The following is a 26,748-nucleotide window of genomic DNA, read 5'->3' as shown; positions in this document are numbered from 1 at the left end:
AATTATGCGTTAAATGCTAGGGCGATATTTGGTTTATATTTGAGGTTTAATATAAAAAGTTTATTCCAAACTACGAAATCTTTAAGAAATTTCTCTTTAAAAATAAGAAAAATTAAATTACTCGTAACTTTTATATTTTGAAATTTTAAAAAATTTATAAGTAAAATTTATAAATTCTTTAATCCTTTTTACAATTTATTACAATATTTTTAATATTTTTTTTTTAAATAGCAATAATGAAAATCCAATTCAAGAGGCGTACTCATTAAAGACTTGATCTTATCTTAAAGAAATTAAAAGTAACTCTGCTTTATCATTTTTAATAGGTCTTTAATAAGAGAAAAATAAAAATAAGAAAGAAAAACAAGGTGAATGAAAAAGTTTCTTAAAAATCCTTTATTTTTTGATTTAAAAATTTTTTTGCTTTTTTTGCCTCCTGTTATTTTTTCCTTTTTCTTTTTGAACAAATTTTGTAGATATACGCTAGTTAAAATTACTATGGAGTGTAAGCAGAAAAAATTTTTTATTTTTTTTTTCAAAACCGTTATCTTATTTCACCTATACCACTTCTTTTTTTTTTAATATAATTAAAAAACTTCCATCTATAGAAGACAAATATAATTTTATTATAAAAAACAAAAAAAAATTTTCTTTATTTTGGTTGTGTGGTGTTATTTATAATAACATCAATGTTATACGGATTTTTTATAGTAATTGAATTATGGTTACCATTATTATATATAAGAATTTTTATTAAACAATAATCTTAAAATGATAAAATTGAATTAAATAAAGAATAACGCTTAATAGAATCTTAAATAAAATACTTGTTTTAAAAATACATGAGAAGAAACAAAATATGAATGGCTTAAATTCTTTAGAGAAAGGATATTAATATAGATCTCTTCAAAATCAGAAATGTCTTGGAAAATTTGAATTATTTTGAATTTTACCGAGTTCAATTGAAAGACTTGTGTATGACTTCAATTTTATTACCGCCATATAGAATAAATAATAGTAGTATAGCTTAAATTTTAATGTTTATGTTATTAAAATTATTTAAAAAATTTCATATTCATAAACCAGATTTTTTTTTAAATGACTTTAAACTCAATATTTCCAAGTACCCATGGAAAATATATATATATATATATATATATATATATATGAATATTGCTAAACAACACCAATGAAATATACATTAGTCTACAATTGAGCTCATTAAATTTTTTAAAATTTTCAACCACATAATTTTTTTTTTATGTTATAAAAATTATGTTATTTTTTTTAACAAAAAAAATTTAAAATAAAAATTTTAATTTAAATATTTTATTGAAAAAATATTTTAAATTTTAGTATAATAAAAAAAAAATAACAACAATAATATAACAGAATTTTTATAACAAATTGAATTCGCTGTATAAAAGTAATACAGGCAATTTGTTTAATGCCAAAACACAACAAAAAATCTGAAAAAAAAAACAATCGTCCACATTGTCAGAATATTGTTTTTTCTATGATAAAATTAATTTTTAACCTTATAGTAATGAGTACTTTAATAAAATTAATTAGAATGTTCAAAGGAGCAGACTGTTTCTGATAATCACATGAATTTATATACAAAACATATTATGTTTAAAAGCGTTCTCTGTATCGACTTACGATACAGAATAATTATGAAACAATGAATATAAATATGAAATAGTTTCACACTTAATTCTATTAATTTTTGCATTTTATTGCAATTCTATTAATTTAATAAATTAAATCTCATAAATTTCAACTTTTAAACTTTCATATAAAGAAATTCAGCTTTAATTTCAAATATTAATTAAAAATCCTACATAAAAATAAATTTCATATTTTAAAAACTTAAAAATAAATTTAATGTTTTTAATAACTTTATTGAAATTGTTATTTTGTGTAAAACCTCGTTATTGATCAATATTATTAAGATCATATTTTCAACATAGCCTAAGTACAAGAAAACACCTTCTGAGTAAAGGCTGTTTTTCATACAAGTGATCGTGTCTTCAAACTATTGAATTTTAAGAAAAGCATGTAACATTAAAAATAATATTTTGAACAAAATATTCATAATACTCGTATATATCCTTGAAACATCACATTTAAAAAATAACAAATAAAATTCCTAAAATTTTATTTTAATTTTTCTTCTAGAAAAAAATTTTTTTTTGTATCATATTTGGTAACCCCGTTTCTCTGCATATATACACATTCACAATAAAAAATTTTTCACATTCAAATATACAAAATTTTGTTAAAATAAAAAAAAATTAATATTTAATAACCATAAAACCCACAATAAATCTATTAATTATTACTATAGACAACAAAAATAAAAAAAAAACATAAAAAAAAAACGAAAAAATATAGAAGGATGTAATTAAAAAATTTTTCCTTTTTAAATTTTGTTTGCTTTTTCAAGGATTTTTTATTTTTATTTTTAATTTTATATTCAGATATACATATATATATAAATATATATATATATGTATATATATACCAGGATTCAAAATTGTTACTCATTTGAGCTTCTACAGTAAGGGAAAACAAATAACAAATAATAAAGACGGAAAATATTTTTGAAATTAGAAATTTAAATTTATAATTAAATAAGATCTAAGAAAATAAGAGAGGGATAATATCAGAAGAACAACAACAACAAAAAAGTAGAGGGGGGGGGAGTATAAATAATACACAAGAAATGTTAAAATAATTTTTTATTTTCCCGCAAAAAAAAAAAAAACAAAAAAATTAACCATAGGCAAAATTTTACTGCTTCCTTTCACTTCTACATATATAAGTGGGTTTTTGAATATTAAAAAAAACAATCTCAGAATATCACAATATAGCTTGTATATATAAAGGAAGATTCTGACTTACTACGAAAATAAAAATATTTTGTAAATTTTAAATATTTAATAACTGTTAATATTTTATGTAACCCATTTTTATTATAATATATAAAATGCCTCAATTCTAGCAGCAGTGAAACCCTCAATTTTTATATTCGTGTCAGAAAAGAGTTCGAAATAGAGAAAATTCAAATATAAACAAATAGGAATTTTAAAGGCTTAAATTAATAGAAATAAATTTAAATTAAAGAGAAACATAAGAGTTAGAAGTAAAAAGAGAGTCGACTGTATTATCAAATTTTGTTCTCTTTCTACAATTTTAAGATTCAAAAAAAATATTTTTGTTTATTATTTGATTAAATTATTTATTAAATGCCTTAAATGCTCATTTTCCGGGCAGAAAATTTACATATACGTAAAATATTAAAATAAAATTTAATATTTTAGTTTTTTATTATATTCCAAGAATATAAATTTAATTAATGGCTAGAAAGAATAAAATTAAAAAAATTTTTTTATAGAAAATCAATGAATTATAAATAAAATTGTAGAGTTGAAAACATTTTTTTTTATTTAAAAATATTAAAAGTAGTTTAATCAAAAATATTACAAAGTAATATAGAGTAAACATGCTCTATTAATGACATTGTTCTTAAGAACTAGCACTAAATTTAAATCTTAAAACTAGCACTATAGTTTTAAGATTTTTAAAAATACTATGTCTTACTGAACCGTAGTTACGAATCCGAATTTACATGAGGAGCGGAAATACTATAGGAAAGTCTTATAATATGCCTTAAAAATTTTAAAAACAGTGATTGTAAAATTTCAGCAAAAACCAAATTCTAATAGGCATCGCAATAATTTGCTGATCTCAATGACTAATCAAAATAATTCTTTCCAAGCTATTCATTCGAATATCAAATTAAAACTTTAGACAATAACCATATTTGTTTTTGTTTTATTTCAAAAATGTCGCCAAGAATTTTATCTATTTTAAAATATTTTCTTAATTACAATTTAATCCAATTCTGAATTAATATGGAAAATCCCTAGAATATGAGCTCTTAATAAGATTTGTTTTTATTTACGTTCTAATAAAATTTGACAAAAATTAATGATCTTTATTTAAGAATATTATAAAATTTTATATTTTTGAAATATGCAAATTCTCAATTAATTCTCAAAACAATTCAAAAGCATTACAATTTAAACTTAAAACAAATTTGAGAAAAAGAAGCGAGTCATAACGTCTATAAATTATAATTCAAAGCATATAGGCTTAACCAAAACAAAAAAAATTTAATTACTTTCTTTCTTCTAAAATGTTTTTATACTTAAATTTTTTTCTCCCGCATCTAAATTTATCAACATTTTCTTTTTGACCTAATTTTTATATTGTGCTCGTGAAAAAGAGCTTATGTATACTCCATATATTTTATTTTCCTTATTTTAATGTGACTGACTATATGAGTTGATTGACCCCTAATTTTAAAGTGAAAACAATTCAATTGTTTTTCATTCTTTTTTCATTACACTCATTTTTACTTTGTATACAATTTTTATGTCTCCTTTAATTCAAATTTCCTATTTATATATATTTGGAAATCTTCTTTATTTCAAATAAAGTATATATAAAAGAAAAAGAAAAAAAAAAACAAAATTAATATACCGAAACTAATTGTTTTAAAAATGAAAGACAAAATTAAAATTTCTTTGAATTCTTTACATTCTTTGACTTTGTTTTCTCAGACTTGGTTGTTATTTATTACGTCTTTTTTTTTCAACAAACTCTAAATAAATTCTAATGGTATTCTTTCACGTGTATTGGTATTCCTTGCGAACAATAGAGTTAAAATCTGAGAAAATTCATAAACTGCATATGGGTTCCATAAAAGTTCAACAAAACACTAACTAAGATGGAAAGCGCTTATTATTTCTATCATATCTAATGTAACAAATTCAAAAAAATTTTACACGCTTATGTGCATTTTGGGATTTTTTAAAAACATAATAAATTCAATTCCATATTGAAGTACTCAAAAGCAAAAACAAAGAAACCCAATTAGTACGGCTTGAATCAGAGAATTGTAGGACACAGATGATTAACTTTCAGGAAATCGTACTGTATTTAATTGGACTTGCATGACATTTATTCATTTCTATACACTTTTTTTTTCAAGAACAATTTTCCGAAATTTACTGTTAATTATTATATCTTTATTTACTTGAAAATAAAGGTAATTTCTTACATTTTTCACTCACACTACCATTTCTATTCTAAAAACCTGAAAAATTTTCCTATGCCGAAAACCATTTTCTTTTATGAATTTCCCTATGAAAGTCTAAAAATGCATGGAATACATTGTACCATTTAAAAAATTTATATTAATCTTATTAATTTATGCATTTTAACATGCCCCAAATACTGTTAACACTAATACTTTACGAGTTCAATATTTCTCACAATAATTAATAATTTCGTATTGAATGAAAATTTTTATGTTAATTTCCGTAATTATAGAATTTCTGAATTTCTCAATTAACATCAAATAAATGGTAAACATTATTAAAAAATAAATATTTGAAATTTTAAATTCGACAATTTTCGGTTACTTCTTTTCTGCAAATTAAACACGAAATTACCCAAGAGCGAAACAAAAAAAAATCGTAATTTTCTTTTAGCAACATTATTATAGTAAAATAACATAAGCAATCCTTTTAATTAAATAGGATAAAAAAACGAGAGGAGAAAGAAATTAAAATAAAAAGAAAAAAGAATGAAAGAAGAAATTTATAGAAAAAAAAAAGAAAGAAACATGCTAAGAATTCAAAATAAAAACAAAATTCCTCTACTTAATTTTATAGATAAATCTTAATTAATGTTGTTTTTCTGTTTTGTTCTTTTTTTTAGAAAAAAATTTTTGGTAACAAAAAAAAATTTTCAAATACACATACAATATTCATTTGAATTATCATTATTATAGGATTGCTGTGTACAACAAAATTGTTTATATATATATTAAGTACAGTGAATTTTAAGGAAAATGGAAAAGTTAAGATATTTTCAAAGAAAAAAATGAAAATATCGTGAAATAATTTTAAATTAAGAAAATTATCATTATATTTGCGTATAGATATTGTAAAAGCAAGAAATACGAGTAACAAGACATAAAATGGTATCCACTATTTACATTTCACAAATATTCAATTTTCGTTAATTAAATTGGTTTTAGGTGTTGTATGAATATTTAATATTTATTATTAAAAAAGAACATCCTTTAAAGAATTTACAGGCAATAAAGACAGCTTGAAACTTATGAATACAAATGAAACTTAGGAACGAATGCTTTATAAAGGAAACCGAATTTTTCCTTTTGATTAAAAAATTTTTTAAGAATCAAAATACTTATTGTGGTACAATAGATAGTTATAGCTAGTTATTTCTAATAATTTTCAAATTATGTGACTTATTAAAGTATAGCTATGTTAATAACCTTCAATCATTTTTATTTATTATTATACAAAAAACCTAATTTCGAATTATGTTGGGAAAACTGCAAATGAAAAAGGTATAAGGTCCTTTGTTACAAAACACAAATTAATATGTTAACAAAACAATTAGCTATATATAATAAAATAATATAAATTATAATATTACCCTAAAAGTATGCAAATTTAAGTAATTTTTTAATATGTAAAGTGTTAATTATTTTATAATAACTAACTATTATTAAAATTTATTAAATAAAAATTTTAATAAAAATTAAGAATAATTTATGAATTTCAATCATTTTTTAATTATTTAAATTTGAAAATCTTCTTATAAAAAAAAAAATATTGAAATTATATAAATTTCCTTTTATACAAAAATCACCATTTTTTCGTAATACATACACTTATGCAAAATAATAAACTTTTAATTCTAAATTTGGTATGCCATATCTCTCCTTATATATTATATAAATATACTATATATATAAGATATTATACAGAATATTATATAAAGAAATTATTAAAAATATATAAAAAGTAGATAAAAAAAATATCTGTCGGCAAAAATATTTACATATTTTATGCATTTTTTTTTTCCTACTATAATTTTTTTTGTTATTTTTTAGTATAATTTTTATAGTTTTGTTTTTTTTTTCTTTTACCTTATTTTTCTATATCTCAAAACACGAATAAATTTTTTTTGTATTCAGAACTCAATTTTTCGTTTTTTTTTCATTACCATCCTTTTTTTTCTAGTTTACAAAAAAAAAAAAGGAAAACCAATTTCACCTCAAGAAAAAAAATAATAAATAACTGCACCTATACATTTGTACAAAACCATGTATATATACATTTATATATTTATTTTTTGTTTATATATGTATACATATAAAGTATATGTTATATATAAAAAATAAAATGAACACTTAAAATATTAATTTTCTCCATTTTTATTTTAATTATTTTTCGTTCTACTTATTATATTTATATATGTATAATACATGTATATATATCCATATATCCAAAATATTTATAATATATTAGTTTTATTTATAATTTTACTACATAAATTTAGTTTTATTAAAATTAACACACTGACCGCAACAATAAATTTATTAAAATTGAAAAATAATACAAAATACCATTGTCAAGTTTATTATTCTATTATATATTTAATATTTCTATATAAATTATATACAAAATATTATATAATAACATGTGTACATGAATTACTATATAATATACATTACTAATACATAAAAATATACTTGAAAAGCTTTCGAAAGAAAAAACAAAATTTTTAAGTTAAATACATGCACACACGCATACACATTCAGATATTTTAAAATATATATAATAATATATTACAAATATTCAAAAAATAAAATGAGATAAAAATTTCAGGACATAAATAATCAAAATAAAAAACAAAAAAAATGAAAAAAAAAAATTATAATAATTATCCTTTCAAGTTTTATGATTAGATCTCTTACTCAATTTTATAATGATAAAAGAAAAGGGCGCAAGAGAGAGACAAAACAAAAGAGAACAGTTTTCTTTTAACCAAAAAAAAACAAAAAAAAAAAAGAGTTCCGAAATTAAGAAGATGAGAGATTATTTTCGTCTTCATTCTCTTTCGCTCTTTTAACTTTTATTGCAATTTTTTTCATTAAAATTTTCGAAATATTCTAAAATTTTTACACTGTACCCTATAATATTTATATACAAATATTATTTTCGAAATTAAAACAAAAAAAAAATACAAAAAAATAATTTCGAAATTTCATTTAAAATATTTTTTTTTTCGGGGAATATATCATCATAATAATGAAACATGAGATGTATATGTATATATACATACATATATATTTAGATAAGATATCAAAAATTGAGAATTCAGATTGAGATAACAAGAATCATTAAAAATTAAGAAAAACTCTTGAAAGAAGAATTAAAAAAAAATTCAAATTTTGAGTGATTTTTTTTTTTGCTCTATATTTGAGATTATTTTAAATGAATTGAGTATAATATTTTTGACTCTCTTCTCATTTTTCAATTACAATATATTAGTATGTTTATGTTTTCTTTTAAAATAATATTTTTTGTGCTCATATACATTTCATACAATATGTACTCGTGTTTAAGGATTAAGGATTCATGCAAGTAATTTTAAATGTACGAGTACATAATTTTTTAAATCTGGTTTAAGTCATTCGCGTACGTGTATATGTAAGTATACTTTTATGAAATTAATAAATTTTTAAAATTAAAAACCAAATATTTTAATTGAAAAATTAAGGAGAATAGTACTTTCCTAAGAACATGAATGCAATTTAGAAATTAAAAGAAAAAGGGGAACATATTATATTAAGAATGTTATATAAGGATAACGAACAAATCTTATGGTGTTATATCCTTTTATTAATATAAACATATACTAATATACATATATATATATATATGTGAAATTATAAGTATAATATAATAAATAATATATACATTTAACTGAAATTTTTAATTTTCGAAATATATTTTTCGTATATACGAGTATATTCGAAATATATTTTTATACTCATATTATATTGAAAGTAGCTTTTTTTGCATTTTCACTTCGAATTCTTTTTCTCTCCTCAGTTTATGGTTACTATACAACTTATGTAACATTTATTTTTTTTTTTCGATATATATAGAAAATAAAAAAATTCACACTTTATTTACTTTTATTCGAATATTTGATATTAACTGAAACGTTAATTTTTTTTCTCTTTTCGTATATAACTTGACATTCAATTTTTATGTTCAATTCACAATAAACTCGTAGAATTCAAATATTTTGACTTGTTATTTTTCTTTCGTTCGTTTTTCCAGTTCTTTTTTTATTTTTTCTATTTTGCAGCTTTGTCTTTTCTCTTGTATAGATTTTAATGGGGAACAAAAGTTAACAAAAAAAAAGACAAAAATGCAAAAAAATAAAAAATTTTTTTTTGACATAAGCACTTTAACTTTTTACAAAGTAATAAGTTTTTAGGATTATTCGAGCGCATAAAATCACAAAAATTATAACTTCCGTACAAAATATTCTATTATAATATAACTGTAATAATAATGTATAAAACTTTTATATAATATTATAAGATATTTTATTATAATATAACACATAAATAAAATATTATATGAACATAAATATATAGTTGCATATATCTAAAATATTTTAATATTTTCTCATAATATCCAAAGAAAAAAAAAGAGAACAAGAACAAAAAAAAAACCAACCTCTTAGAACCTGAAGAAAATTTGCGAAGAGAACGAGAAAAGTCAAAAGAGTTTTCAACAAAAGAAGCATAAAAAGAAAACAGAAACAAATTAAAATAAAAAAAAAAAAACTTCAATATCAAAGTACATTTTCTTCTATAGTAAAAAAAAATGTACTTTGTTACATACTTTTAGGAGTAAAAAATATATGATGTATAAATAAAATTATCTCAGAATATTATTATGGTTTTTCTTCTCACATAAATTTGTTGTTGTTTTTGTTGTTTTTTATTTCTTTTTAGTAATACTTGAAAGATTCTTTTATATATTCTTGTTGATTTTTGTTTTTTTTTTTCTCTTTTCTGTTATATTCTTTGTTAGGTCTCCGACTTCTGATGATAATGACGATGATAGCAAATATATAAACATATACAGTCTAAATTACATTAATAAGTATATTATTGTACGTATACAAAAAAAATATATATATTTTATATTTGTATATTATTAAAATATTTTTTATATGTACATACATACGTTATATGTATATACATAAATGTAATGTAATAAAAATGATAATATAAGGCATATTTTTACATTTACTTTTTAATATCATAAATATTTGTGAGTTTATAATATACAAATTTATAATATTACAATATTAAATTTTAGATAATTTGTAACATATTTTAAATTTATATTGTTTATTTAATTGCACATTATTTATACATGCATATATGTATATACATAATTGAATATTTCAATAAAATATGATATAGATATAAAATTATGTATAGATATAAAATTATTTTCCATAAAATATCTAAATTTCGTAAAAAAAAAAATTTTTTTAACATGTGATAAAAATATTATGAGAAATAAAACGAGAAAAGAAAAACTGACATAACACCTGGGTTTTTATTATGTACACATATATATCTATACAGCAACATATATGTATATGCATATTCTTTTACATACATGTATACATACATATTTATATATATACACATCTGATAGATATTGTAATTTAATTAGTAAATAAGAAATTCATATTTTATTGTCTACACTGTATTTTTATAGCAGAAAATTTGAAGTAACACAAAAAAAAATTTTGGCAAATTTTCAAAAAAGGGAAAAATTAATCTTGTTTGTTTAACTTGACTTATTTGCCTAATTTGTTGATTGAAAAAGACTCTATATAATACAAATACTATTAAAGGTAAAAACAAAAAAGGGAAATATTTTTAATATGAAAATTTTAAAATTTTAAAAGACTCATCAAAAAGTATCGTAATCAAAATGACAACTTTTATAGCCTAAGATGTGTAGTCCAAATAATACTTAGTCTATTTCTAGAACAAAAATAGGAGTAATTACCAATTGGAACCTATATATAATGATTAAATAAAAAAAATTATTAATAAATTTAAAAAGAAATTCGGGAAAATTAAAAATTAATTTAAAATATTCAATTTAATGAAAGCCCAACATATAGTTTCTGATATTAATAAAACTTATTAAAGCAATTTCATTAAAATTTGTTTGTCCAAACAAGTTCATTTGCCCAAACATTAGGTAGCGTAAAATTCATTTAAAAAACAACAAAACTGAAAAGAATTAAAAATTTATACAAGTAGAAATTTAATAAAAATTTTTTCAAATATTTTGTAAAAAATTAAGAAATCATGAATTAGCCATCCATACGAATTTTTTAAATTGTAAACTGTCTGTTTTCAGATTTTTCTTTCTGCTTTCTGAGTCTGAAGAATTAGACTTTAATAATTTACACATTTTATTTTTCAAATACATGCACAGATTTTCATTTTTTAATTATTTCTACACTCTAATATTTTTTTTTAATTCGAAGTGACTGTAAATTGCAGGTTTTTAATTACTTTTGAAATTTTGTTGCATCAAAAGTTTAAAATATTTAATAATTCTTAATAATTTTCTTTGTAAAAAATTAGAAATTTTCATTTTTTATGTAAATAAACCGATCCTGTCCTTGTTAATATTGCATTTCTCTTTGTTTCTGGTACAAACTCTATTAAAAATAGTAAGGACAAAAATATCAGGAACAATTTAAAGAATTTTCGAATAACTTTTAAAATTTTAATTTATGACAATCGAATTGGTCCAATGAACAGTATCAACATTATTATGATACCAACCTGTAAATCTTTTTAATACATAATACGAGTAAATACGTATTATAAGTATAAAAACCTTTAATACAAAATTTCGACTTATATATAAAAATCAGTGATTTTTTCAATTAAAAAAAAAAATATTATTGACAACATAAGGACTATCGCAAATAAAGAAAATTTATGATTAAGATAAAGAAATATTAGAAATTTTTTCATAAAGCTTTAGACATAATTAAAAATCAATGCAACGAATTGAAAATTAAAAATTAAAATCAAATATTCAACATTTGCATTTTTCATTTTAATTAAAAAATTCATTTGCTTATTTTTTATTCTTGAGAAGGAAAAAGGAATAAGAAAAAGAATTTTTATTTTGTTTTCATAAAAAGACCACTGGAAAATAGACTTAAAGAAATGGCAAACATCTGTAAGCAATTAATGTGATTGCTTTTCTAATAAGAAGAACCTTGTTCATTTTCTTTTCTATGATGATAAGAAACACAAAAATATTATTCAAATGAAATTCCCATTGTTTTGAACAATCAGTAGTAATGGAAATATATAGGGAAAGGACATTTCATTAATCTAAAATAATTTTTTTTTTCTGTTAAGGATTTTATTTTATTCTGCTTTTTTATAGAAAACAAGGTTAAGATTGTCGTTTAAAATCTGTATCAGATCTGTAATTTGAGTTTAGCCTCAATGTTCCCAACATGATACTTCTTAGCATTACTAAACTACATTTAAGCATTATAACCATTAAAACTTTATGAAAAAAATCAAATTAAAATCAAAATTGACCGTATCATTTTGACTATCCATTAAGTAAATTCGAATTCAGTTTCGAATTGGCTACTCGATTTCAAAAATTTTCGAAAACATATATTGAACTGAATACCGAGTATGAATTTAAATTACAGTACTTAAAATTATTCACAATTTAACAAAATAATTTTCGAAATTTCATTGTGTCACTTTATTTTCCGAAATTCGAATTGTAAAATATCAAGTTCCACTTTTAACTTAATTTTCACAAGTTATAAATTGCAGGACACAATTAATTATTAAAATTTACTTATTTTCAGAACGCAACCAACAATGTTTAGAAAATTATCCTAAAAATATGCAATAATTTTAATATAGTATAAAAAGAAAAATTAATTTATAATGGAATTTCAATTTCTTTTTTTTACAAAAAAACACAGGAAAATTAAAAAACTATTATTTAAATTATAATTAAAGTGCTTATTTATTTTAATTTATTTCTAATTTATATAGAAATCGATCTTAATTTAATATAATTATTTGACATATTGTGAAAAATAAATTGAATTACGTATAAATCTGTAATTGAAGGCGAAAACTGCCAATATCAAGTTTTTTTAAATTTTGCAATAGTTTCGAAACTGAAAAGTTTCGCCTTTTTTTTGTCATTTATCCCACCCATCATGAATTTTTTTCACTTAATTTCAAAACTAATGCCTAATAATATAAGAAATTATATAATTTTTTTTTAATTAAAATTGGTATAAAAGTCTTGTTTATTCAAAACTCATATTTTTGACTTAGAAATTTTTTGATTATAACCGCAGAAAATTGAATTTATTTTAAATATTTCATTTATCTTGCATAAAATTTTAATTATGAATTTTTTTTTTTTATAAAATCAATTTTCATAATTCACGTTATTCATTTACTACAAAAAATATTTTATAAGATTTAATTAATTTATTTGATAAAATTAAATTTCAAATTTTCCACACAAAATTTCAATTTATTTCCTTTTTATAATCATGTATATTATTTTTTTTTATTTTTATGTTATTTTCATTATTGCTTTTATATTCAATTTAATTTTTTATTTATTAAAATTTTATTGTTATACGGAATTTGCTATTATTTTATTTTAATAAAAGTTTTTATTTAATTTAACCCCCTATTATGCTAATCAATATTCCAATAATATTTTTCGAATCTTTCTTTTGTAGAATTATAAATCAGCCAATAATAATTTATAAAGAACAATGTAAGAGCAATACAGGCAAATTTAATTTAGCTGGATCGTGTCAGAACAATGGTATAAAGTGCGAATCAAAAGGGTAAAATATTACAACTTTTGATAATAAGAAAAAAGAGAATGGTTTCCATTTATGAAAGTAGAAATTCAATTATTTATACTGGAACAAATTTGTAAAAATAATTTTCAGTGTATTTCATTAAATATTTTTATAAAGAATACTTTGGAAAAAATAAAACAAAACCCGAGCTTTTCTTTGATCCTAAATATTTTAGCACTGTACAAAATTCATTTCTTACTTATTTTTGATCATTTTATGTTAGTATAAAAATATAGAAATAATAGTTACTTCATTTATCAATATATGTACTTGAAACATTTTAAACTTAGCTAGGTTAACAAGATGTAATGGAAAATTTTTGAAAACGTTGAGTAGAAATTTTACCACGCCAATGCACAATATAATTATATAGCACTAACAACAATATTGTAAAACAAAATGTTTAAGAATTTCTTACAGATGGCAGTATACAGATTGCGATATTTACGATTTTTAAGTGTAAACTAATTTGACATAAACGTATATACACTCTAAATAACAAAAAAATATTTTATATTTTCATAAATTTTGTATATATATATGAATGTATAAACTTATAATATACTACAGATCATAAACATATAAAAACACATATAAATAATACTGTACATACTATATAATAATTCGGCAAAGAGTGATTTTGTGAAAATTTTGTCAAAAAGAGTGGAATTTTTATTACAAATAGAACAATGAAAATTTAAATGTTACATTAAATTATGAAAAATTAAAAAAATAAAATAAATTATTAAAAAAAAATTGTAAAATAAAAATATAAAATAAAGATTTAATTTCATTTTTTTTTTTTTCATTTTTCCATTTTCAAATTTTAGAATTATAAAGTCTACGAACGCACAATATTATTAACTATTGGTATGGTATATCTGTATGTATTAGTGCGTAAATGATAATAGAAAATAACTATACCCGTATATATATATAACACATTTATTATAAATTTCGTATATTACTTTTATTTTATAAATTCTTTTCAAATTCCTTTAAAAAATTCAAAAAAATAGTTTTTTTTTTTTTGGTTTTTCAAACTTAAAAGCTGATTTTTTTATAATATTTTTCTTTTATTTTATTTAATTACCGTATGGTATACACATATACACATTCATATTTGAATATAAGTGTATGTATTATTTACCAATACAATGAAGAAAGAGAAAATAAAAATTATCATTCTTTGTATAACATTTATTTTTTTTTTTTGGTATTTTTTTTTTGCTGTTTTGCTTTCTTGTTTTTTGCTTTAACTTTAAAAGGATATCATAAGGAGAGACTTTTCTTTTTAACTTTTTTGACTTATTTATTATTTTTTGTTTTATTATTGTTATTTTTTTTTTTTTATTTTCTTGCTTAAATTTGTAATTTTTATTATTTTAACGTTTCTAAATTGTAATATTATTTTTTCTAAAATTATTATTTTTAATTTTTTTTGTGCCAAAATTTCAATATTTTCACTTGAAAATTTAAACATTCAAATTGAAAAAATTTCCAAAAAAAAAAAAAATAATATTGAATATACCGAATTATTGTATGTGGTTGGATGTATGCCTGTAGATATACGCGTGTGTGTACAAGTTTTAGTGCTTACAGGCATAAAATATATATATGAACATATGTGTACATATAACTTTTTTTTTGTATAAAGGATTCATTTCATAGACAATTTATACTTACAAATATAATTAATTTGAACTTTTAATAAATAATATATGTGCATAGCTACGAAAATATGAAAAGGATAAGAATTTTTTCTTTCCTTTTCTTTTTTTTTTTTTGGGAATTAATTGTTAAATTTTATCATTTATGTAGGCATTTTTATTTTATACTTTTTTGAAAAATTAATTTTAATTTTTCATTGACATTTTTTTTTACCATTTCTTTTCTTTTTTATAATAAATTTTAATCACTCTACCACGAATCATTAAAATGGTAAAGAAATATAACTGTAATTAATATTTTTCGTTTTTACCGTTTAAAATAACACGACGACGAATAAAATCAAACTGAAAACGAGAAATAGAAAAAAATATAACGGAATTTTTTTTTTCGATATTCTCGAAAAGGTTCGCCTTCTCATCTTATTCTGTCTTTGGTTTTTTTTTTTCTGCTTTTCCTATGGTGCTTCTTCTTCCATCACAATGCTGTTATATAGACGATTAAAAAAAATGTACGAAAAAGCTTTTTAACCAAATGATAGTTCAAAAAAAAAAAAAAGCAAAAAAGGGGGAATAACATTAAGGGAAAAAATTATGTCGGGAAAAAGAGTAAAGAAGAGTAGAATTTTAGAATTTTTGTATAAGAATTCCATAATTACATACGTATATGTATGTGTATATATTTAATTGTGTATGGAAATGTATGTATATAATTAATATGAAAATATTAGCAACAGAATAAAGTAAATAAGTAACAACAATATTATATATATAAGGCAAACAGCATCATAAAATTCAAATAAATCTACTCATATACATATGTATGTACACATATATGGATATATACGTACAATAAGTATATTTATCTGTTATATATTAGAGAAATTATTATAGCCATTATGTTATTAATTGTAATGTATTAATATAGTAGACAATTAATTAGACTACAGTTAAGTGTTTTGCTATTTTTATATTAATATTTTTATTTTTTTTGTTTGTTTTTTTTGTTTAATTTCTAACTCAAATTCAATAAATTTTGTATTTATTATTATTACTTTATCCTATTATGTATAATAATGTAAGACAAAAGAAATATATTTATATTTACATATTTATATATATATATATGTACAAATATTATATATAAAGGACATTGTACATATACATATGTAATTATGAGTATAATATTAAAGTTTGTGATGTGACGCAAATATTATAGCCATTTATATATTGTGTATTATAATTTTTGTTCTACATAAATTATAAAAATATATTTATAAATTTAATTTCACATTTTTTTTTAAAATTTCATTTTTTAAATTATAAGAATATTGAAAGAAAGTAAATAATATTAAATTTAAAGCATATAAAATTCGTTTATAAATATTTTTTTTAAAATAGTAATTCTTAATTTGTTGTAACCACTTGTTATAATTTAGTTAATTTCTTTTCACATATTACTTTATATTCATTCTATAATAAAAACGGAAATCACATTGTTAATTATAAACAAGTCTATTGTATAGTACAAGTATATTGAATTCAAGCCCTAAATATTTAATTAAATTGTTATTGAAGTAATCCAATCAACAGGCTGCAAAAACGAAAACATTTCTGAATTATAATTATTTTTTTTTTTTTTTATGATTATAGTAAAAAATTTTATTATAAATTTTGAAGTTATTGTCTCCAAATAAAGACTAAACCGTGGCTAACTATAATATTACAAACTTTAATTTCATAATTTAAATTTATTAATTACAAGATATAAAAATGTAAATTAACCCCGACATCAAAATTTGCCGGAATTCGGTATAATTATTTTTAACAATTTATTTCAATTGGGTGAGCTATTATAAATAGCAAAATCGCTAACTTGTTGAATTCGCTAGCATTTGGTGTTATATATTGCGAAAGAATTTATTCGTCAATTTTTTTACATAATGACAACATTGTACAGTACATTAGTATTTCAAATTTGTATTTACAATATTACAACATTGTATTTACAGCATTTCAAAGTATACTTTATACTTTTGGAGAATTCGCGTAGTTATTTATTTATGACTATATAATAAATGCGTAGTTGCATAACCGAGCTATATAAATTCAATTGATTTTCTCAATTTTAAAGTTAGTAAAATATATTTGTAAAAATTGTGCAAACGTCAGCATTGAAATTTAAGAAAAAAACGTAACGATTGTTTTATTCTTTTCAATACTCTATGTAATTTCCATATATACTATGTACATACATTATACATATGTATGTATGTATGTAAATATTGTGTAAATGTTGAATGTAAAACTCTAAATATCTTTTTTCATTTACTCTATTTTTTCATTAATTTAAGCTTAAAGTTCTTATTTAATTTTATCGTAGTCTTTTTTCTATTACTACATTACACACATATGTACATATACAAATTACAAATCTCTAAATACATGCAGACGACCAAACATCATATATATACGTACATATTAACAGAATAATATGTAATTGACAGATGTCCCTTTTTTTTTAGCAATAAATTTTCTTTTAGATTTTTCTTCTCTGCCATAAACAAATATTACTGTACACATATTTATATATACATACATGTGGAATTTATGCTTCTCGAGCACTCATATTAAATATATAAAATATTTTGAAAAAGACAACTTTTATCGACATCATTTACTCTAGTCATATAATAAAGAGATTAAGTGAGATGTCAGTTAGTTCGTCCAAAACAAAATAAAAAAAAAACAAATTCAGCAAAAAAAAACAACTGATTAAAACTGATTTTGATTTTGTCAACTTTTGGATATTTTTCTTTTAACACAATTTATTGAATAAAAAAATGCTTTTTAAAAGCAATAAGTTAAAAGGGTTTAATACTCGTATGTGTTTTTAATTGATTAAATTGGAGAATAATAGCATTTGATAATTTTAATCCATGCCAATTAAAATTCGTCTTTGACCGAGCGATAAATTTCTGTTTTTGCTTTAGATAAAAATTAAAAGTTTAGCACAAGCCTCTTTTTGTTTTATAGTGTTAGTTATTGTACATTGCTTTCGTCATTTTGTTTTGATTGCGTTTCTACTCCCTTTTATTTTAAGCCTTTATTATCCATTGTTTTTTCCTCTCGTTTCTGTAACGTCATCAATAATGACAGTTTATTGCGCCTTTTTGGAAAAATACTTGCGGCTTAATATAAACTACAGCTGCCTAACATAAAACTTTATATTTTCAATTCAGATTTTGTAAAATATTTTACTTAATATTACCTAAAATATTTTAGTCAATTTAAAAATCAAAAAAAAAATCATTTGTACTGATTTTAATTTCTCAATTTTTAATATTTTCTTATAATCTATCTTGATTTTAAAATATAGTTAAAAATAAAAAAAATGTTTGTACTTAATAAATAAAATTTCAAAAGTATCTAAATCAAAATTAAAATTCCAAAACTTACCTGATGTATTATAGTTCAATATCTGCGGGGCCTCATTTTAACAACTTAATACTTTAAATAAAATATTTCAATTTGAGAATATGTCTTCAATGAAGACAATGTTAAATATTTTCATTGTGCGTAAGGTACAATGAAATAATTCAACATGAAAAAAATTAAATTACTAAAATCTTTTATCAACTAGCAATTATAAACATTAATTATTAATTAATTATGATTTTTCGGAATTAAAAATTAATATTAAATAAGCCAACATTAAAATATTGCTTTTATTCTGTTTTTTTTTATGCACTGTATTTGTGAAATTTCGGGGCCTCTAAATATTAGTTGTTCCAGGCCTCGCATTTTCTCGGAAATCTCCTGAATACCTATATACCTATTTTACATAAAATTCCAAATTAAAGATTATAAAGTAAAAATAATTTAATAATATTTGAAACACTTGTGAATACAGAAGTTCATCAAAATTTCAATCTAAAATTAAATACGATATATTAAGAAATAAAGATCTTAAAATAATTATCACCTAATAATATAATAAAAAGAACTATTATTGTATAAACCTTGAATAAAAAAGAACAATCTTTTGGACTCATTATTAATTTTCATTATCATTTAATTAATTGAAAAAATTCAATACCCACAGTTTATTTAATTACAAATCTTTAACATTATAACTATTAATAATTAAAAATTCTGCGACAAAAAAATATTAAAAAAACACATTACATTAAATAATTAATTATTAAATAGTTGATTATATTATATTAGACCAAAGGTGATAATAGGCAAAATAAAAACGCTGTTCAATTAAAATAACATTTAACAATTACGTTATCATTACAAAATCGAGTATAAAATAATTTAAGAGAAGCAATGAGTATAACAAAAAATTTCATATAAAAAATTACGACTTACACAATTATTTTTTAATGCAAAATTATATTCCAAATACAAGTTCTAACACATAAGAAACAAAAAGCGAAAATACTTCATTCTATTAATAAAATATTAAAGAGAAATTTCAAGAGGAATATTTTATTTGTAAAACATTTAAAATTTTTCACTTAGAAGTCGAAAAATTGCGAAATTTCAAAATATACGTCTACATTAATCTTTCAAATTATTAAATTCAATGGTACAAAGAATTTTTTTTTAATGCCAACAATGTAATTGTAAGATTAACAATGAATGTCCTTCTATGTACAGATGAAAGACATTGATAGATTAAAATCTGCATAAAAGAATCAGAGACAAAGAAAATTCTATGACGTTTTTCAATTTTTGAAATATATGGTATGAAAAATAAAATTACTATAAAAAATACAAGTAAATATTTAAATATTTAATTTTTGATATAATTAATTTACCTTTATTTCAATTAATTCTATATTTTCTGTATTATTCTGAACATTAAAAGTTGATTTTTAATCCGATCTATCCTCCTAAGTCCATTAAAATTTTAATAAAGCGTGAATATTAAATATTACAAGTTTAAAATTTCTACAAAGTGACAATAAGAAAAATTTAAATAGTTTTTGGCACCCGACTAATTACATATTTTCCCGTAACTTTTTTGTTTTGTTATTATTTCGCATTGTTTTTTCCGAAATTTTGTATTTAAAATTAACAAAAATTTAATTTTTTTAATTAATTTTTATAATTCATTCTTCACTACATAATTGTATATTATTAATATTGATATTTATTTCGTCTAATTCGAAATTTGTTTTAATAAAGTTTATTTAATTTTTTTCTAAATTATACAAACATCAACATTAAATGGCAATTTCCAAATATTTTTTTATTTAATTTCTTTAAACTTACAATTTCTTTATTATTATTATTTTTTTTTTGTTTTGTGCTTATAATTTTATAAATTGTTAACGTTTACTTAACGTTTTCTTTTTTCGTTTGTTTTACATGAACGCAAATACCAATAAATTTTATATTTGTTTGTAACAACAAAATATTTACCGGCACGGGCACAAATATGGCAGTATTAGATTTCTTAATTATTATTTATTTAATTTTTTTTTTTTTTTTCAATTTATATATTTAAATTTATAACAATTGTTATATTTCGAAATCAATTAATATTTTATTTTATTAAAATAAAATTTTTTGTTTTTAAAACTTGATTTAAAAACTCTGTCTATCTGTACATACATACATACATACATATATTTTTAAATTTTAGTCCAGTTTTTAAAATTCATTTCTTCAACTTCTCTTCAATATATAAGTATGTACATAATTTTGTACAATTATCCGCGACACGTTCTTATCACACGAATCATCAAACTCCAACTAAAATAAAAATATTTTTTTTATTTCTGTTAGTTAATAATTGTAAATCTCTATTTGAAAATTCTCTAAAAATTTAAGAAAAGGAAAAATCTTTATAAAATAATAAATTTTGTCCTTTTCTCCTTTCGGAAAAATTTAATAAATATACATTCATATATTTATACCTACATATATGTGTATGGGAATGAACGTTGAGATGTATAAAAGCTTATTATTCTCTTCCCATAATGACCAAAGTATGGACCAAAACATACATACACTCATGTACATACATAAGTGAGACCAACATAAATACGTTTTACTATATAAAACAAAGTTATTATCGTTTTATATGAACACACACACATTATGTTTGAGTTAAATATGCACAGACTTTATACAAACATATTATTTGATCCATATACAACCATATGTACAAATTTTTCGAAATTTGAATATGTGCAAATTTTTCGAATTTGAAAATCATCTCCCAATTTCGCAAGAGACGTAAAAAAAAAATTATAATTTCGAAAAGTTGCTCAAATCTCTTGAGTAATCAGAAAAATTAAAAAAGCAAACAAACAAAATGTAAAATAAAGATAAAAATAACTTCCACATGATAGTTAAAAGCTAATTTTAGAAAAGCTTTTAATGTTAAAGGGAATGACACTAAAATAACAAATGTTTTACAAACAAAATCAAAAGTATATAATATGTATGTAGATTTTCTTTTATTGTACATACATACATGCTTACTATTATATTAGTAAGTAAACGTAATAATAATGTAACCATGTGTATAAAAAATTTTTTGACGTAACAGTTACTTGCGCATAACGTTTATTAAAAGGAGCCCTTGCATAAATGATATTATACGTCTCCATATGTATGTAAACATATATGCAGTTATATATGTATATGTAAGGATATAAATTTACTATATTTTCACATGTCGCAAAGATGTTGAACTTAAAAAATAAGATTACCAACTTCTATCTAAACATTGAATGCCTGGAAACCCTTGTGATAACTTTTCTCATAAAAATTTTAGTCAAATCAAATTAGACACGGCAAATTAGTATGTAAATATGTAAAATATTTTTCTGCAAAAAAAAATTATTGGAAATAAGAATAAATTTTACTTTTAGAACATTTAGCTTTTCTTAAAATAAATTTTAAAAACAATCGAAATTTGTAAATTATTTTATTATTGGATAGGAAATTCAAACATTACTTAAACTTCGTACTGTCCTTTTCTGACGTTTGTCCGAATTTCTAAATTGTTGTTGGGTTTAAGGAAATGGTTCAAAAAACTGTTGAGTTTTTCTTCATAATTTTACTACTAACGGTAAGAAAATATATAATTTTATTAAATATTTCTGTTAAAATTAAAAAAATGCTAACTTTGTGAAAAAAAATAGGAGCAGGAACAAGTAACACATAAAAAAAATATCAAATATTATCCCTACTCACACTACGAATATGATAACGAATAACATGTTATGTATAGTGCTTAACGATAAATTTTTTTTGGAAAAATTTGTAAAGGTAAAAAATGTTTTTCAGAATAAAATGTTTCTTAAAACATGTTTTCCTATTATGAATGATTTATTTTTGAGAATTTTTCCTAAAAACCAAAGAAAATTTTGAGAGAAATGTCAAAAAATTTTTGAAAAAATTTAAATTATTTTTAGTAAATTGAAATTCAAAAATATTTTAAAATAAAAAATGACATGAATACAAAATACAAAATTTTTTTTTTAAATTTTGAAATAAACAAAATGCCAACCAAAACAGGTTTACTACTGTCAAATAGAAACATATTATGGAATTCCATGTGAATCTAATTTTATATAACATATTAATCAAACAGTATAACATGTTATTCCCCTGTAGTCTGAATAGATATTATGGTCAATATTTCATTTTTCTTTTTTTTTACCAAATCATTTTTTTTTTTAATTTTTGTTCTATAAGTTCCTAAACTCCTATTGAAAAAACATATTGCCGACTATTAGGGAACAAAAGGCTGCCACTAGGATAACCTAGACTAAACATAGTAAAAAATGTCTCGTTTTACATTTACCATAAAAATTGATTAATTTAATTCAAATTGTAAAAACTTACTTATATTATCAATGTACAATAACTCAAGATCACAAAAACACTAAATTTTACTATTCTCTGGGAAATAGCAAAACTATAGCAATATTAAAAAAAAAATTCCGTAAAGGGCTGAAAATTGATGCTTTTACTTTTGTATGTATATTACAAATATGCATAAGTCAAATTCTACAACACAATCGAATATTGAATTCTGAGTATCCACCTTCAATATTTTTAATATAAAATTTTATATACATATTAAAATTAAATTAAAAATTATATTATTTTTTCTTTGCTAGTTATAATTTTTTTTATTCTTCTATTGAACAAAGTTTGTTTTAAAAGTTAAAGTACCTATGCGTGTAAAATTTATTTTTTTTATATTATATAAAAAATACAAGATATTTAACGTGCACATATGCTTATTTTTTATAATTAATATAAAAATATAATTTTCAATATAATTTTTTGACGTGAAAAATTGATTTCATTGCTAATGTGTTAAAACTAACCTTGTATTTAAAAAAAAAAAAGAAAATAATGTTAATATTAAACGTACATTAGAAAAATAAATCCTAACTCCAACTATGTATGTATATATTAAATTAATGGAACTGTTTTCCAATTAAAAAAATTCCTTAAATCTTATCAAAAAAAAATACGTATCAATTATTTATAAATTTTTTTTTAATATCGTTCTCATTCATCCGAATTAATTATGGAATCTATCGTTTTCCCATAAAGTTCTGGTCTTGTTGAAATCTTAAAATATTTTTCTGATCTATGTTTGGTATATATCGACTTAACTTTTGCTTTTGGTGCATTTTTTAATACAACAGCAATTTTTTTAACGAGTGGTTTCAAATATGTAGAGCTATATGTGGAATAATGTTCCACTGTTTTATTCCAAATATCATCTGTTGGTTTCTTTTTTATATTTAATAAGCTAACAGAAAGAAATAAAGCAGCGGCAGCGATCTTTGGAATAGAAAAAAAATGATATATGGGTAAAGGCATAAAAAAAAAAAAAAAGAAAGAGTAAAAATAAAGATTTTTTGTTATTACCTCTGATGGTTTATAATGCGCCAGTGAGTACTCAATTGATACTAATTCCAAAATATATTTGGCTAAAGAATATTCGTGTTGTTCCGCATTAATAGCTTTCGCGAATCGTTTTAAAAATTGTAATGGAAATGGGCGTGACAATTGAAAATCTAATGCTCTCATAATTTTTTTCTCCATATTTAATATATCCTCTTTTGTGTAGCTATTATCGGTCATATAAATAAAATCACCTATATCAGAATAAAAAAGTTCTTCATATTTCGTTGCAATAAATAAAGCTGTAACACCAACTAATTGCAATTGCCCTCTTGTAGTATTTGGTATTATCTTATGTAAAAAAAAAGAAAAAATATGATTATGTTTAGAAAAACAATCAATTTAATATATGTATTGAAAGTAAAATTTATGAATAAGAAATACCTGCAAGTATCTGTCAATAATTCCAACAGTTATCTGATATGTTTCTGCTAACAAGCGAAACTGACTTGCAACCTCATTGATCCAATCTAAAAGAACTGTCCTCATACGTGGCGTTACTTCAATTTGATTTTTCATAAAATCTTCATCTATTTTAAAGATTACTTCTAGTTCATTTAAATATTTAAAAATGTCATTAACATATTCAGTTAGTGCAAATATATTTTCAATATCATTTGCATCAATGTCTTCAAAACCAGATTTTGCTTCGACATTTGTGGTTTCTGTTAAATAGCCTTCTTTAGCTTTAATAGTTTTTTGTTTTGGAATATCAATGGATTGAGCATTGGATTTGACGGGTTTTTTAGTAGTTCCATTACAATTTTCAACTTTAATTGAAACAAGTCCGTCCCTTTTTGCAGCATCTTTTGTTAAAACTGCCCGCAACTTTGTTAAAGATTTTCTAGATAAATTACTATCTTCACGACGCATTAACCCATTTTCCGGTTTTACTACAACAATTTTCTGTATTGGTATCTCTTTTTTGACCTGATTTTGTCTGTTAACTAAAAAAAATTAAAAAAATTTTCAGTATTTTGAAATTTTTTTTAAAAAATAAGTTTTCATTCTTTTTACAAAACTTTTTCAGATATTATTTGTGCGTCAAAATTTAACACATTTTTGAATTACCAACCTTTCGACAAAGTTGACTTCTGCTCTTGCGTTATGGTTTTAGAAACTGTTCCATTGGTTTTCAGATTAGTTGCATTCCTTAATGTCATTTTATTTGTAGTTACCGCTGAATTTACCGCTGCTTCAACATTAGGTTTTGCAGAATTTACAGTATTTTTATTTAACCTTAATGATTCGGTCCGAATAAGTCGACGACCTTCGTTATTTTTCCAGTGCGTATCAACTCTAGCTTTGGCATTCTTCAAACTGTAAATTTTAAAAATTACTTTTGAAATGTTTCCATATCTAAATTATCTCACTTTTCTTGTGCTGTTGCCTCTTTAACTTTAGCAAGTATTGTATTTGTATTTGGCAGTATAGCTTTATTTCCGAGTTCACCTAAGGCAGCTCTCTTTTGTAATTTGCCAAATGTAATTTCTTTAGAAACTTTTTGCGCTTTCATTTTATGAACCTTATCAATCGCATTCTGAAAATTAAAATAATATTGATGCTCAACAATGTTCATATTTGCAATAACTAAAACAGGGTTTAAAGCAAAAATTTTACCTCGTCACTAATAAATTTTCTTAATCCTGTGGCCATTTTCTTTCTTTTTTTATTTTTTAAACTTTCCTAATAAAACAACTTTTGTTTTAAAAAATAAGTTTTTCTTTTTTTTCCTTTTATTTTTAATTTTTTTTTTTAAATATACAAAAATTATGGTTTATCCCAAATTACTTACAACACCAAAGGCGGTTGTTTTATTACTGCAAAAAATTAAATTGACAAAGCCAACTGATTTTTTTAAATTTAAAATTTGACAAATTAGAACTGAAAGCGACAACTGATAATGACAATTGTACCTAGTGGTTGTGTTTAGAGCAGTACTCTTTTGAATACTAAATTTTTTTGAAAACGAATACTTTTGTATACTGGCAGGAAACTGTAGAAGAAAAAAAAATTCTACACAGGTATTATGTAGAGTTAATATGTAGAGTGGTTTCATTTTATAATCAATTTGATTTGTTCCTAAAATATATGCCAAAGCGTCATTTTGCGAGCTGGAAAATTCTGCTTATCAGATTCTTTACATTTCTTTAAATGATGATTATATAATAATTTTGCTTCGAAAATTGGAATCAAAATTAAAATTTAAAAAATACGATTAAACTCTATA

General features: G+C 21.2%; 1 protein-coding gene across 1 annotated transcript; it reads right to left on the bottom strand.

Annotated features, from left to right (window-relative positions):
- Nucleotides 1-23,703: 23,703 nt before the first annotated feature.
- Nucleotides 23,704-26,303, bottom strand: LOC129611101 (G2/mitotic-specific cyclin-B). Its single transcript, XM_055524052.1, has 6 exons — nucleotides 26,139-26,303; nucleotides 25,892-26,058; nucleotides 25,594-25,838; nucleotides 24,903-25,465; nucleotides 24,483-24,809; nucleotides 23,704-24,395 (listed from the first exon to the last, which is right to left on the bottom strand). The coding sequence occupies exons 1-6, from the start codon at nucleotides 26,172-26,174 to the stop codon at nucleotides 24,117-24,119; spliced, it is 1,617 nt and encodes a 538-aa protein (XP_055380027.1). The 5' UTR covers nucleotides 26,175-26,303; the 3' UTR covers nucleotides 23,704-24,116.
- Nucleotides 26,304-26,748: the final 445 nt, after the last annotated feature.

Source organism: Condylostylus longicornis, unplaced genomic scaffold, assembly GCF_029603195.1.
Source record: "Condylostylus longicornis isolate FDR11 unplaced genomic scaffold, ASM2960319v2 ptg000048l, whole genome shotgun sequence".
NCBI lineage: Eukaryota > Metazoa > Arthropoda > Insecta > Diptera > Dolichopodidae > Condylostylus > Condylostylus longicornis.
Note: the sequence above shows the minus strand (reverse complement) of the source record. Positions and strands in the feature narration are given on the sequence as shown.

Coding starts and splice junctions, on each gene's coding strand:
- LOC129611101 (XM_055524052.1), bottom strand. CDS start 26,174: ATGGCCACAGGATTAAGAAAATTTATTAGTGACGAG. Junction 25,466..25,593: donor GAAGTCAACTTTGTCGAAAG/GTTGGTAATTCA, acceptor AATTTTTTTTAG/TTAACAGACAAAATCAGGTC. Junction 24,810..24,902: donor TTATTGACAGATACTTGCAG/GTATTTCTTATT, acceptor TTTTTACATAAG/ATAATACCAAATACTACAAG.